General features: G+C 35.7%; 1 protein-coding gene across 1 annotated transcript in view; it reads right to left on the reverse strand.

Moving 5' to 3' along the window:
• Positions 1-15,678, reverse strand: part of LOC124613827 (titin) — a 524,266-nt gene that overhangs the window by 215,764 nt on the left and 292,824 nt on the right. The window contains exons 114-119 of the mRNA XM_047142550.1: positions 14,747-14,954; positions 9,810-9,904; positions 8,935-9,053; positions 2,765-2,985; positions 1,437-1,906; positions 1,181-1,348 (exon numbers count right to left, since the gene is read on the reverse strand). Coding sequence (XP_046998506.1) covers positions 1,181-1,348; positions 1,437-1,906; positions 2,765-2,985; positions 8,935-9,053; positions 9,810-9,904; positions 14,747-14,954 — 1,281 coding nt within the window. The remainder of the gene's footprint in view (positions 1-1,180; positions 1,349-1,436; positions 1,907-2,764; positions 2,986-8,934; positions 9,054-9,809; positions 9,905-14,746; positions 14,955-15,678) is intronic.

Raw genomic sequence — 15,678 nt, forward strand, 5'->3', positions numbered from 1 at the left:
AATGTGACAATTCACCCTTGTGCTCACAAAATCAGTCTAGATGATGTGAGCTGTGTGAACAGGGGGCCAGTCTTCTTGGAACACAGCATCACCATTATGTAACAAATAATGTACCATGGGATGGAACTGATCAGCCAAAGACACATAATCCTTTGGGACATTGCAACCTTGTAGAGTACCTACAGGGCCCACGGAATACCACAATACAGCTGCCAGGATCATCACTGAATCCCTCCCATGTTTCACTTTTGGGACATAGGCCAGAAGTTGGAAACAATGTGCAACAAGACTCATCCAACCAACTGACTTCCTTCCATTGCTCCGTAGCCCACGTTTTATGGCTTCAGCACCACATTTTCACATGGTGGAAATTTGTATCAGTGATGAGTGGTTTTGGAATTCCAGGTCAGCCTACAATTATTCCTGCTTGTGGAGTGCCTTTCATGTTGTTTTGGTGCTGACAGGGTTTGTGGGTGGAACAGTCAGTTCTAAAATGACTTTTGGAGCTGTCATCCTTTTACGTATCATCACAATACTCTTCAATGAGCATTTGTCATGATCACTCAACACACATTTTCATCCGTATTGTGACTTAGCGGATGATGTTCTCCCACATTACTCGTATGCAGCATAAATCTCCTATACGGTGCCTCTCGAAACATCAAACACTTTGGTTACCTTAGTTATGGAAGCACCTACTGTAAAAACACCAACCATTTGCCTATGTTTAGTTCACTTAGCTCTGACATAACATACTAACTACCACAAAGAACACTGTTCTGATCGCAACTAACACATGCAACATATTGAGGACATTGCACAGGTGCTGTTTACGGTCAAATACAACAGCACACCCTGTAGGTTTGGCTAGCATCTGCATTTACATTCAGAGACACACATCTCACTGTGTTTCAACATTTTTGTCCGACCTCTGTATATTGCCTGCACATTCAATGGAAACAAAGTGAATAGGTGGTAAATTAAGAAGTGCAAACTATATGATTTTTACAGTGATTCCTTTATAATTTTTCAAAAATGATGACACACTATAACATGTTTGAATAGAGCCCAGTCTACATTTGAGTTCCCTCATTGCATTCATTTAAATTACTACAAAACATGGAAAAAAGAAAATTAAAATACATCATAGTTCACTGAAAGAAAAACCACAAGTATTTACCTGCCACGATTTTGGCAGAGCCATGCTCATTGTCATCACTGTCAGAGAAAGCAGAGGCAAGCCCACGGCATTCCTCTGTCTCTCCACAGCACCTACTTTCAAGCAACAGAAATTCTTGCAATTCCTCCTGGCTGTCTGCTGTATGCAACTGCAGGAAAGTAGATGGATCTACTTCACGGGGTTCAAGTGGGAATAATGGCGAGGAATTGAGATTGGCGTGTGTACCAGCACGTGATAAACTATGAGATTCCCTAACGACACTGTTACTCGGAGTAGGAAACAGTGCCTCACAAGATGCCGACAGGTTACGCGACGCCCTTTTCAGTTCAGTTTCATTGTTCCTATCGGGCACATGTTGTAGTGCTGCTGCTGCCACCACCACAACCTCTTTCTCTTGTCGTTCAGTCAGGTGTAGTGGTGGCGATGCGAGCAGTGCTGCTCCTGCTCCGCCACCTGCACTCAACGCTTCTATAGCTGCCGAGATAGAATGTCGGTGAGAACTCAGGTAGTCGGATATGACTAAATGAGCAAAGCCAGGTGGATTAGGGGAATGGGATGCTGCAGCAGAACACTCCATAGCATTTGTGAGGCTTGGCATGCAAGTCGGTACAACAGCATCATGCACAGGCAAAGTGGCCGAACGGCCATTACCCATCAGTTTCTCCTTTAGTTGTTCCATCTGTGTCACCCATTCAGGTTTTCGATATTCCTTTGTACCTAGAATACCTGTTTAAACAGAAACAGGTAATTATTCAGAAATTATTTTCAATGCAGCTATGATACTATGGATAACGAGTAGAACAACACATGTTAAGACACTATGAAGGAAAAGTTGTACACATCTAAATTTAGAGGATTTTTTTCAGAAGTTACTTTCTTATGCTAGGATAGGCAGAATGACATATAACAGTATGAGAAATACTATTTACTTATGAATAATACAATGATATTCACAACACATTATAATTACTGCAAAGTTCTTTAGTAAATAAACACAAGTAAGCATTGATATTGTACAAATTGATTGCTGTATTATAAGTGACATGAAAAACGGCTTGTGATGAGAGTAGGTGAAATGTGTTATTGTGGATGGAAATGTACTGTTGTTGGTGGTGAAAACTTAGAGAAGGATTGTGGTTGATAGGGAGATGATACGCCTGCAGATGTTACACATAGCATCTTCTCCACATCACAATCACAAGTTTGCTGGAAAAAGAAGTAAGAAATAAATATGCATTTGTATTATATTTACATTTCAATTGATTTAAATTGAAAAAAAAAAAAACACATTCAGAGATCCAATGTTGATTGGTATGATACAACCCTTAAGAACGTGGGTTTCTATAAGTTGACAGTTATTAGTTTTATTTAATAACAAAACAAAATATATGAAATTAGATCCATGTCTATTTGATTCTCTCTTTTCAGAACTTCATTTGTCTATCTTTCATACTGATGGAGAGAGAAAATATTTTATAAATTCTTCTGGTTTCAGAACAGATGAAACTTTAAATAAAAAGTACTATTTTCATCTGTAAAGAGAACAAAACAACATATATAATCCAAAATGAAGCAGACATTTACCTTCAACAACAAGTTCAGTAACTGTTGTGTCAATGCCAAAATCATTCTGAGCTTCGCATAGAATCTCACCCGCATCGTCAGGGAAAACTTCTGGTATAGTGAGGACCGAAGTACCTTCCTCAAAATCTTCAACATCAAAATCCTTCGAAGGGGTAAGTTCTATTCCTTGCTTGTACCATCTAATCTTTGGTCTTGGTATTCCCTCTGCTTTGACCTCCAGTCTAAAAAATACAACATTGAGAATGAAAAAGATATTGGTGGGCATACACAGAGAAGAAACACTGAACTATACTAGGTACGTTGTCATTTGAAACCCTAAATCTGCTGACTTATAAGATTATTCATTTATTATTATTACTTAATAGTAAGAGATTGCAACACAGTTAAATACACAGAAACATACAACTACTTACTATCAAGAGAAGGATAGGAAAACAGGAGCAGTAAGGGGCACAATTCCAAAAGCAAAAGCATGAATAACAAACAGAAATAAGTCTCAAGTGGCAGGAAAAGAAGACTGCTCAATGACAGACAACTACATGATTATCTAGCATTGTCTGGTTACTTGTTTGTCCCATTTATACATTAGATAGTAAAGTAAATGTCTATTGCATAAAAATAAATTTGGATTATTTACATGGTTTTGAAATTATAAATACTGTATAAAATTATAAGGTATAATCTTTTACAGATTCAGTGCATTATTAATTTACCACAAAGAACATTATCTTACTCTGCAGGTATGAGGATCCACAATGACTGGGTTAGCCTGACCTTGAGGAAACAAAGTTTCCCATGGGAGAAGTATGACAATCTCAAATTCACTCCACAGTACTTTGTAGACTGTTTTATATATACTAAATAGAGTTGAAATTTTGCCAGAATTATGCTTACATGTCACTCCATTGCCTCCCCTACCTAGATTCCTAGGAGTCATGACATACAGAATAGAACAATGTGGAAGCTCAGTAAATATGAAGAAAGAACTTATACAGAAAGGAACTGCTCACATAATGGCCAATGAGAAACATAGAACAAACCGCAGGCCAAAAATTCATATTGCTAATACAAAAAAATATTACTACACATGAAGAAGAACATTGGTCAGTGCAAAAAAATGAAGAGTTTCACTGTTGGAAATTACAAACAATTCAATAGAGAAGAAGTCATTACGAGAAACACATCTATACAGCTGCCTCTCAAACAATGTCAGTCAAATAAAAAAAACATTAATGCCTTTAAGCACACAGTCAGTTAAATACAGGATAAAAATCCATTTTAGTCCTAAAATGAATTATGATAAACAATATACAAGTATGTAAATTTAAAATACACAGGAATTAGTCATAAGCTGCAAAGAAGAACTTAATACACTGTGAAACTTCATCTATTCATTGTGCTGTAATCTGTTCTACATATACACTAAATTGTAGAACACACTATGCAAATTTCTTTACATAATCAAGATATCACAATCTATATATAATGATACAGTACGTAACCTATTGAAATACATCAAAAGCTGAGTATATAAATAAATAAAAGTACTAATGGTGTCCTATTCTTACAGTATTTCTCTCCTTCACAAAGTAAATCAGTTGTGTGCCAATTTGACTGAATTTGCTCCAAATGGTTCAGATATTTGCTTAAAATGTAACCCATTCTTCATTCCATCACCACCCCTTGGGGGCTAATGGCATCAGGACTGCCATGAATTTGCCTAGAGTCCCAAAACCTATTGCTTTGACACTAACAGAGTTCATTTATGGTTATTTTTAAATGTTAGTCAACAGTACATATTTACAGACAGTAAGTACAAATGTACCATGGTTGGTTCAACTGTTCTATATGTTTCATTATTATTCTTATATGTCATCATTTTCTCACCCTGAAAAATAGGTGTGCCAGGGCTGTCTTATCTATGTGGTAATTGCATTCTGGTACCAATCAGCAGAATTATGATGTTACTGAAAACATAATTTCTAGACACTTGGATTCAAAATGATTTCAAATGACACACATATGGTACCAGCAATAAAAATCAGTGTAACATAAAATAAAAGTTACAGTTTATGATAACTTCTACATAAAACAAGATACTGTTCTGTTTGAATTGCTTATTTTCCCTAATTCTGTAACATTCTCCATTTTGGAATTATATTCTAGGCCAACACAACACTTAGCTCTGTCATTTTCTTGCCCAGAGAAGAACCGTGAGAACAATGTATCAGACTTTGCAAAAAAAAATTCTTCCACTTTAAAAAATATTCGATCCCAGCATTTATATTCAAGAATTTTTTAAATAAGGAGTGCCTAGGCTATCACAAGGGGAGGAAAGGAGTGTGTGTGTGTGTGTGTGTGTGTGTGTGTGTGTGTGTGTGGGAGGGGGGGGGGGGAAGTGGGTTTATTCATTACAGAATCTTCTTACACATGTAGAAATAAATATCTACGATTCTGCTAACAGGTTTAGGCAGTTCTAGGATAACGTGGCCGAGCAGTCACTGAATAACTTATGTTTATTTGATTGTAACACCAATCATGGACCCATTTCTTTTGACAGAGCTTTCTTTTTCTCCTGACCTAACCCTTAAGAAGACGAGAACACTTCCTGAACAAAAAGGAGATCCAAATATTTTCTGAACAATGCTGAAACAGAGCCTTCAATCATTTTCTGTTGGTTTGCCATGCTCACTACCGTTGGTTGCAGACTCAACATGTGTAGACTATTTGCTTTTACATAACAGATCACTGGCTGGCCTCTAAGGAAGTTAGTTTTGTTATACATAGCTGAGTTTGTTTCAGCAGCACCAAACCCTTTGCACAAATTCTTTAACATCTGAAAGGTAAGACACATTATCATAAAACATTAATACAAATATTTTTAGCCCATAGTCCACAGAATGCCAGACATTGTCAAAATTGTACAAAATCTATAATTTTTCTAGGTTTCTGGAAAAAAATTATTGTTTGAACTGTTTATTACATTTTTCTCATTGCTTCCCACTTTTTTCAAAAGGATAATTTATTTTTTTCTTTTATGCAGCCATCCATACAAGTCAGTGAGCACTACAAAGAGTCCTGGGATATCTCTCATAGCCTTTTGAAATGATTACAAAAAGTGCTCTATTACTTCGTTACTCTTTTGTAAGGCCAGTAAGTGGGTTTAAAATAATAATTTCAACAAATAATATCTGTTTTATTACATAGTATGTCATCTGAGTAGAATAACAGTATAAGAAGACTCTTAGTGATGGTACTGATAGAAGTAGGTGTGTCAAATGGAATTGAATGTCGGTAATTGATACTGACTTCTTTCCAGTCACTACTACCTTCAGACAGCAGACGCCACCTTGTTCAAAGGGTCTGACATGTCAATAAAAGATTCCAAAATCAGTTACACATAACAATTTAGCAGCTTTTAATTTGGCACATCATTTCTGCTATTACAAAATAATTTTTTCACAGTTCACTTTAGCAGTACTCAAAAATCAGTTAAAATAGTTCATACCATTTGATTTCTATCTATTCAAGTAGACAAATCAGCTAACATGTCAAGAGTCTTATTAAGAGCATGCACATTAATATGTGCACAGCAAGTATCCCACATGTTAAAAAGCATGTAGAATGTAGGGCCTAACTTACAGTCCATAATGTGATTTACTGATGCACACTATGCTACATGGAATTTGATTACCCCAAAATTTGGCCAAAGCCTTCTAGTCAACTTGGCAACGGTATAGCAAAGAAAGCAATAGTGCAAGTTGCCATGGCACAAAAGAGTGGCATTTTCCAGTGCCTTATTTTGTTGCCCAGTACAGTAATGCACTCAAAACCAAGGAAAGAAGCATGATTCACAAAAAATGTGCACTCCATAATCAAGTGCCATGTTACATCCTTTCTCAGCATTTTTTTAACAGAGGAGCTGGTATTCTTCTCACCACAAACTGAAACTCTGTTAACTAAACCCACCTTTCTTGCATTCAAACTTAAAAGAAAAAAGTCTAATAAGCATGTGGTGTCGGGCCACTTAGAGCAGTGTTAGTCACAACCACAGCTATTAATTCTATGAAATATGATATGTTTTCAGAATCTTCAATATAATTTAGTTCTTCTAGTGGCATCACAAACACAAACACACACACACACAGCTACTACTATCTGCTGAGACTGCAGTTGGTCAGATGTTCATGGTAAGAGACCAACAGTAGCTGTGTGTGTGTGTGTGTGTGTGTGTGTGTGTCACACCACAAGAAGGACTAATTTATTGAAGACTCACAAACCATATTATATTTCAGAGAATTTATAGCTATGGCTGAGTCTAAGACTGCTCTAAGTGGCGTTAAACATCAAATGTTTAGTAGACTTTTAAAAAAAAAAGTTTGAATGCAAGAAAGACTAGTTTAGTTTGTACTGAGAAGTATACCAACTTCTCTGTTACAAAATGCTTCGAAAGGGTGCATCAAGGCACTTGATTACGGAATGCAGTATTTACAGAAAATCTGAAAGGCTGGTGTTACCAAGTTGTGGGAAGAGTCAAAGGACATGAAAGGTAGGCACAGAATGAGAAGAGAGTGGGAGAGCATTGTAGCCTACCCACTGCACAGTGAACAAGCATGAAACAAAATCAAGGAGAAATTTAGAAAGAGGGCTAAAGCTCAGGCACATGTAACAAAAGCTTTAAGGTTTGACAATGACACTATAATGCTGTCAACAATGGCAAAGGAATTACAGTTAGTGTTAGGAAAAATATGAACATGGACAAAAGTAAAATAAGGGTAGAATTTAATCAGACTACACAAAAAGCGAATCAGATTAGGAAACGAGGCACTATAAGTGACAGAAATGTTTTGCTATTTGGGTAGCAAAACAGCTGGCAATAGCAAAATAGAGAGGATATAAAATGAAGAACTGCAATAGCAAGAAAAGATTAGAGATAACAGGAAGTTACTGAACTGCAATGCATACAGTTTCTATAACAGAACTCTCATAAAAGTTAAATTTTATTACCACACTGGAATCAAATAATTACTGAAGTTATCCATTTTAAATTTTCAGGAATGAGGAGAAGTGGAAAGGTTGTTTGTTTTCTTTGTGTCCAATCTATTATGTTGTAGGCATCATATTTTAATGGCAACACTAAGAATTCATAAAAAGTATATCTATAGTATCAGTTCAAATAGACCAAGTAAAACACTGTACAGGTGCCTCAACACCGAATCATGAGAGTTATGTTTAATAATATGAACTCATTCAAAAGGAGTTGCAACATTCACAGAGTCAACACTATACAGAAAAATGATTCCCACTAGGATAAAATTTCCTTAGCTTTTAGAGAGAAAAATATGGATAACTCAGCACTTTTTATGTATTTCCTACTGATCTGAAAACTAGATCTTAAAATCTATGTTGAAAGACTTTCTATTGGCACATTTCTTTTACTCTGTATAGGTGTTCCTCAAAGTAGTTTAGACACTTTTGCTGTGTTGTATTACTTGTTTGCATCTATAAGTGAAAATCTCTCACTTTCGTGTCTCTTTAAAAAAAATTTATCAGCAGTCCCTGAATTTGTTTGTATCTACTAGTGCCAATCCCTCACTTTTGTGTGTCTTTAAAAAAAATTATCAGTAGTACATGAATGTGTAGGTACTCAGTCAGCACTTGTCAGCATGCATTGTGATGATGAAAGATAGAAGCTTTGATGTGGGAGGCAATTAATAGGAACATGGGCTGTTAGGAATGTCAGTCACAAATGGAGACATTATGGAACACATACAAAACACAAACTAACTAGGAGTCAGAAATATCAAATGAGATTCAAACGCAACAACCAGGAAATGAATAAATGAATAACAATTTATCAGGGAGAATTCTTTCTCGTTTCTGTGTATGGCTGTATTTTGTCTCCATTTTTTATTTCCCATTCCCACTTCCTCTGTCCAGTCATAAAATGAAAAATTCCCCCTTGTCTTTCTAAGATAGAGATTTATAGTTAATTTCATAAGCTGTGGGGATATATTTAACACATTGTTGACAAGAAATTGGTACATTCAGTGTAGAGAAATTTGTTCTAAACATTCTTCTCAACAGGATGAATATGATTACTTTGGTGAAAGGAAAATAACAGAGTATAGTGATATGCTGAAAGTATAACACAGTAGAACAAAGCCAACCTTATAAGTTCACCATCACGTGAGGTCACAGTTTCTGGCAAGTAAGTAACAAACCGAGGTGCTTTTCCCACTTCCCCATGTTGCAATTCTGTCATTTCAGAAACTTCAGAGATTGTCTCCTACAAAAAAAAATAGAAAAAGGAAACAAAATGTTAAAAATGTTACAAAGTATACTTCAATCTCAAAAACATAATAACAACTACTTTGAACTGAAAACCACAACAGAATGTTTTAGACCCACTGTGTTCAATTTAGAATACATGATCACTGTTTGCTGTGTGAAATGCCACATGGCAACATCAACCACTTGTGTTATTACTTCAAGTAATTAATAAGCTTCTCTTTTAACAAAAATTTTTTCAGGTTAATCAGCATGATACATGAGAATGAAAATTGGGGTGTTGAGATAGGTGAATGTTGCCTGTAAATATCTTTAAATGTGCCCATGAAATTAATGCATTTCTCTGTAACTATTTTAATAATAATTTTACTGCACAATTTTTCAAAATTTTTATTTCCTTTTAATTTACATTTCATTTCACAACATTGCATTTGCATGGTTCATGTACTATGGGAAAAATATAAAAAGCTTCTATGAACATTCCATCCTGCTACACAAGTGTATTTAAGTAAGCTGTGCTAAGGAGAAACTGTATTGCAGCTTCCTTGAAAACAAATTTCAGCTCACAATACTGGCATAAATTTTGGTGTTAAGACTTTCAGTTCATATTTAAAGAGTTACACTATGAATTTTCCTGATCACAAAAGACTTCTATCAACATGACATAAAACAATTGTCACTACAAATTACCATATTCAATCAGCATTGGCATTTATTTGTAATCTGGATCATAAATTGATCTCCAATATATTACCTTTTCTACTAAAAGATCTTCTTCTGAACCACTCTGTCCTGTAACAAGAGATACTCCAGTTGTTGCAATCTCAGAGTCAGGTACGTATTCATAAGCTGTAACAACATAGATTCAGTTATTTTAAAAGTACAATGTCATAGTCAAATGTGGTTTACATTAGATATACATTATATCAATGTTTAATTGTGTATTAAAAGTGCGTCATTCTCAAATATTGTAATTCCATTGCATCATCTTATTACAATTAGTTATACCATGACACACAATCATTGATTAGATTAGATTAGATTAGATTAGATTAGATTAGATTAATACTAGTTCCATGGATCATGAATACGATATTTCGTAATGATGTGGAACGAGTCGAATTTTTCAATACATGACATAATTAGGTTAATTTAACAACATACTTAAGTTAATATAACTACTTTTTTTGTGTTTTTTATTTTTATTTTTTTTATTTTTTTAATATTTTTTTTCTTAATTTATATCTAAAAATTCCTCTATGGAGTAGAAGGAGTTGTCATTCAGAAATTCTTTTAATTTCTTCTTAAATACTTGTTGGTTATCTGTCAGACTTTTGATACTATTTGGTAAGTGACCAAAGACTTTAGTGCCAGTATAATTCACCCCTTTCTGTGCCAAAGTTAGATTTAATCTTGAATAGTGAAGATCGTCCTTCCTCCTAGTATTGTAGTTATGCACACTGCTATTACTTTTGAATTGGGTTTGGTTGTTAATAACAAATTTCATAAGAGAGTATATATACTGAGAAGCTACTGTGAATATCCCTAGATCCTTAAATAAATGTCTGCAGGATGATCTTGGGTGGACTCCAGCTATTATTCTGATTACACGCTTCTGTGCAATAAATACTTTATTCCTCAGTGATGAATTACCCCAAAATATGATGCCATATGAAAGCAATGAGTGAAAATATGCGTAGTAAGCTAATTTACTAAGATGTTTATCACCAAAATTTGCAATGACCCTTATTGCATAAGTAGCTGAACTCAAACGTTTCAGCAGATCATCAATGTGTTTCTTCCAATTTAATCTCTCATCAATGGACATACCTAAAAATTTGGAATATTCTACCTTAGCTATATGCTTCTGATTAAGGTCTATATTTATTAATGGCGTCATACCATTCACTGTACGGAACTGTATGTACTGTGTCTTATCAAAATTCAGTGAGAGTCCGTTTACAAGGAACCACTTAGTAATTTTCTGAAAGACAGTATTGACAATTTCATCAGTTAATTCTTGTTTCTCAGGTGTGATTACTATACTTGTATCATCAGCAAAGAGAACTAACTTTGCCTCTTCATGAATATAGAATGGCAAGTCATTAATATATAATAAGAACAACAAAGGACCCAAGACTGACCCTTGTGGAACCCCATTCTTGATAGTTCCCCAGTTTGAGGAATGTGCTGATCTTTGCATGTTACGAGAACTACTTATTTCAACTTTCTGCACTCTTCCAGTTAGGTACGAATTAAACCATTTGTGCACTGTCCCACTCATGCCACAATACTTGAGCTTGTCTAGCAGAATTTCATGATTTACACAATCAAAAGCCTTTGAGAGATCACAAAAAATCCCAATGGGAGGTGTTCGATTATTCAGATCATTCAAAATTTGACTGGTGAAAGCATATATGGCATTTTCTGTTGAAAAACCTTTCTGGAAACCAAACTGACATTTTGTTAGTATTTCATTTTTACAGATATGTGAAGCTACTCTTGAATACATTACTTTCTCAAAAATTTTGGATAAAGCTGTTAGAAGGGAGATTGGACGGTAATTGTTGACATCAGATCTATCCCCCTTTTTATGCAAAGGTATAACAATAGCATATTTCAGTCTATCAGGGAAAATGCCCTGTTCCAGAGAGCTATTACACAGGTGGCTGAGAATCTTACTTATCTGTTGAGAACAAGCTTTTAGTATTTTGCTGGAAATGCCATCAATTCCATGTGAGTTTTTGCTTTTAAGCAAGTTTATTATTTTCATAATTTCAGAGGGAGAAGTGGGTGAGATTTCAATTGTATCAAATTGCATAGGTATGGCCTCTTCCATTAACAGCCTAGCATCTTCTAATGAACACCTGGATCCTACTATATCCACAACATTTAGAAAATGATTATTAAAAATATTTTCAACTTCTGACTTTTTGTTCGTAAAGTTTTCATTCAATTTGATGGTAATACTGTCTTCCTCTGCTCTTGGTTGACCTGTTTCTCTTTTAATAATATTCCAAATTGTTTTAATTTTATTATCAGAGTTGCTGATTTCAGACATGATACACATACTCCTGGATTTTTTAATAACTTTTCTTAATATAACACAGTAGTTTTTATAATTTTTGATAGTTTCTGGGTCACTACTCTTTCTTGCTGTCAGATACATTTCCCTTTTCCGGTTACAAGATATTTTTATACCCTTGGTAAGCCATGGTTTGTTACAAGGTTTCTTACGAGTATATTTAACTATTTTCTTGGGGAAGCAGTTTTCAAATGCATTTACAAAAATGTCATGAAATAAATTATATTTTAAATTGGCATCAGGTTCACGGTACACCTCATCCCAGTCTAACTGCTGTAGGCTTTCCCTGAAATTTGCAATTGTTAAATCGTTGACTGAACGTACTACTTTGGAGGACTGTTTAGTATTGTTGAATGGAGCTATGTCATATATAGTAACCAGCTGTGCACCATGATCAGAAAGACCATTCTCAACAGGCTGAGCATTTATCTGGTTAAACTTATCTTGGTTTATAAAGAAGTTATCTATCAGTGAGCTGCTATCCTTTACCACCCGAGTAGGAAAATCAATAACGGGTGTCAAATTGAAAGAACCAAGTAATACTTCAAGGTCATTTTTCCTATTACTCTCTTTCAGAGAATCTACATTGAAGTCCCCACAAATAATAATTTGCTTCCCCCTGTCTGACAGATAGCACAACAAGGAGTCCAAATTTTTCAGAAATAGATGAAAATTTCCTGATGGGGACCTATATACAGTTACAATTATAAATGTGCCTTTATTTAATTTAAGCTCACAGGCACATGCTTCTATATGTTTCTCTACACAAAACTTTTTTGTTTCTATACTTTTTGCACAATGATAACTTTTGACATATATGGCAACTCCTCCTTTCTCCATATTTTCTCTCATTACATGTGCAGAGAGCTTATAACCACTTACATTTACCTTATCCATATCAGTAACAATGTGATGCTCAGACAGGCATAGTATATCTATTTCATTCTCAGCTTCTAAATCTTCTAAACAAACCAGAAGCTCATCTACTTTATTCTTTAAACTCCCAATATTTTGATGAAATATACTTACATTATTTTTAATTATACTTTTAAGAGAACCTTTCCTTATTCTAACATTTGCAGTACTCTCCTGTCTGAGTTTCTCATTGTGCTTAGGCCTAGTTCCTATACCAGTGGTCACATGGTGTTCAGAGAGGCAGATTATGTCAACTGGGTTGGGTGACTTTAATTCATCAATGGAATTACCTAGGACTGAGATACAACTTGGTGGAGATAAAATTTCTGGTGATTGGTGAAACTTTATAACTGATAGCTGTGATTGGTGATCCAATGTGCTAGAATTGTGCTGTTTAATTTCTTTCCTAAACTGAAGATTTGTTTCAATCCTGACCTCTCGTAGAACTTGACATCTTTCTGTCTTACCTATCCTAAAAAAGGTGCTGCTCCAACACCTGTAACCACTGGTATTTTACCATTCATGGCAGTGCCTCCCCCCCTTAAATTTCCTGCTATTACCCCAGCCAGTTTCCCCTTCCCTTTCCTGTTGAGATGTAGGCCGTGCCTGGTATAGTCCCACCTACTGAGATAATCAACAGGAACCACACCAATATGAGCCCCCGCACCCGATCCAAGCAGCCGTTCCAACTCCAAATTAACTCTCCCAACAGAAGAGTTCAAATGAGGCCGGTCATGGCGTCTCAGGACAGATACAAATTCAACATTGGTGTGTCTCGATGCTGACGCAATCTTTACCAGGTCACACTCTATACTGTACCCAGGATCTCTGTCGATGCTGTTCCCTGGCCCTCCCACAATAACCACGGTGTCTTCCCTGGTAAATCCTTTACAGAGTGAACCTAAATCCTCTGTCACCTGATCCAGACTAGCACTTGGTTTGAAAAAATTTGTGACCTGGTATTCTGGTCCTAATTCCTCCTGCAGAAGCTGGCCTACACCTCTGGCATGAGAACTGCCTAACAACAAAACTTTCTTCCTTTTCGATGACTTTCCTACATTCTTTTTCAATTTCCTATTGAAAGTTTGTTGTGTCCTGTCTACACCTACCTCTGCTTGAGGCTCATCAGTTTCTAACTGAAGCAACAGGTCAAACTTATTTTTGACATTCACCACAAAACTGTCAGACTTAGTTCTAGGCCTGTTCCTTCTGCTACCTGTTGCCACTTCCCACCTCTCTTTGCCCTTCTCCCTCCTTAACCTGTCCAGATCTTCCCTAGCCTGATCTAGCTCAGCCTGAAGGGCAGCAATTTTCCCCTCCTGTTCCACTATCTTCCTATCTCTGCTGCAAATCCTGCATAACCACTGATGAGCCTGATCCACTTTCCCAACACCCACGCCACTGCAGTCCCCCCAGTGAAAAAAACTACTGCATCCATCACACCAAACCCCGGAACTAACAATTCTACGGCAAGTCAGGCACTTCTCACTCATGGCAAAAATAATACTTTAGCTAGAATAAATCAATTAAATTACCGAAAATCCAAAAAGTATATTGCTGAGTAAGGTAACCTCTAAACAACAACTTAAATTCTAAAAGCCTTAGGTGAACGTTACAAATTATTGCTAACTGACATACTTAGAATGAAACTGAATTATTACATAATTGTTAAGTGTTAACAACTGCCTGACCTTCAACAACAAGTGATGCAGCACAAACAGCTTCTCCTGCTTTGTTGATAGCCTGGCAAGTGTACTGTCCAGCATCCTCTGGAAAAACCTCTGAAATTGCTAATTTACATACACCTTCTGAGTCTTGGTACATTGTAACACCCTTAGATTCTTTCAAAGGTAGTCCTTTGTGATACCAAATAACTTTTGGAATTGGTTTTCCAACAATCTGGAATAATATAGAACAGTGATTCTATTAGAAAAACAACATTACAATAGATAGCGTTAGCTTGTCATTATACTACAGTAATGTTTTAAGGAATTTAATGCTCATTCTATTTTAAATTATTCAGTTCACTCACAGAATGGAAGCCAAATAAAAAATGGTACATATGCCTATAACTGGACAAATGGTAACATACAGAAATATGAAAAAGTTAAAAAATACCGAGTTTCAGCAACTACAGGAGTTCTCATTCAACTGAAAATTTAAGAATGTAGACATAAGGCTTTAAATATTGGTGCAGCAAGATATGTGTGAACTGCAACACGCAGCCCAAAAGGCACATATGCAAGTCACGAGTCACAATTGGAAAATAAAACAAATCTGTGGCAAAAATTCTGGACAAGTTAATGGATAGCTTTTCACAAGAAGAGCAGTAAGTGAGGACATGAAACCAGCATGAGGAAACAATATTTTGTGGAGAGTGGAGAGAGGAAGATGAGTAGAAAAATACATGTCAAGTGGTACGATGAAAATGAAGATTGAAAGAAATGATATGGAGTAAAACCAGCAAAACAAAGGACAGTGCAAATTTTTCAATGTGCTCTATTTGTATGTCAAAATGAGAGGAAACGACAGATCACAAGAAGTAAAATGGATCTGTACAAGCTAGAATAGAGAATGTAAAAATCCAGTTTGGCTTGGAAAAGAACCTCTCATGTGTGCAAGA

The sequence above is a fragment of the Schistocerca americana genome, chromosome 4 (assembly GCF_021461395.2).
Source record: "Schistocerca americana isolate TAMUIC-IGC-003095 chromosome 4, iqSchAmer2.1, whole genome shotgun sequence".
NCBI classification, from domain to species: Eukaryota; Metazoa; Arthropoda; class Insecta; order Orthoptera; family Acrididae; genus Schistocerca; species Schistocerca americana.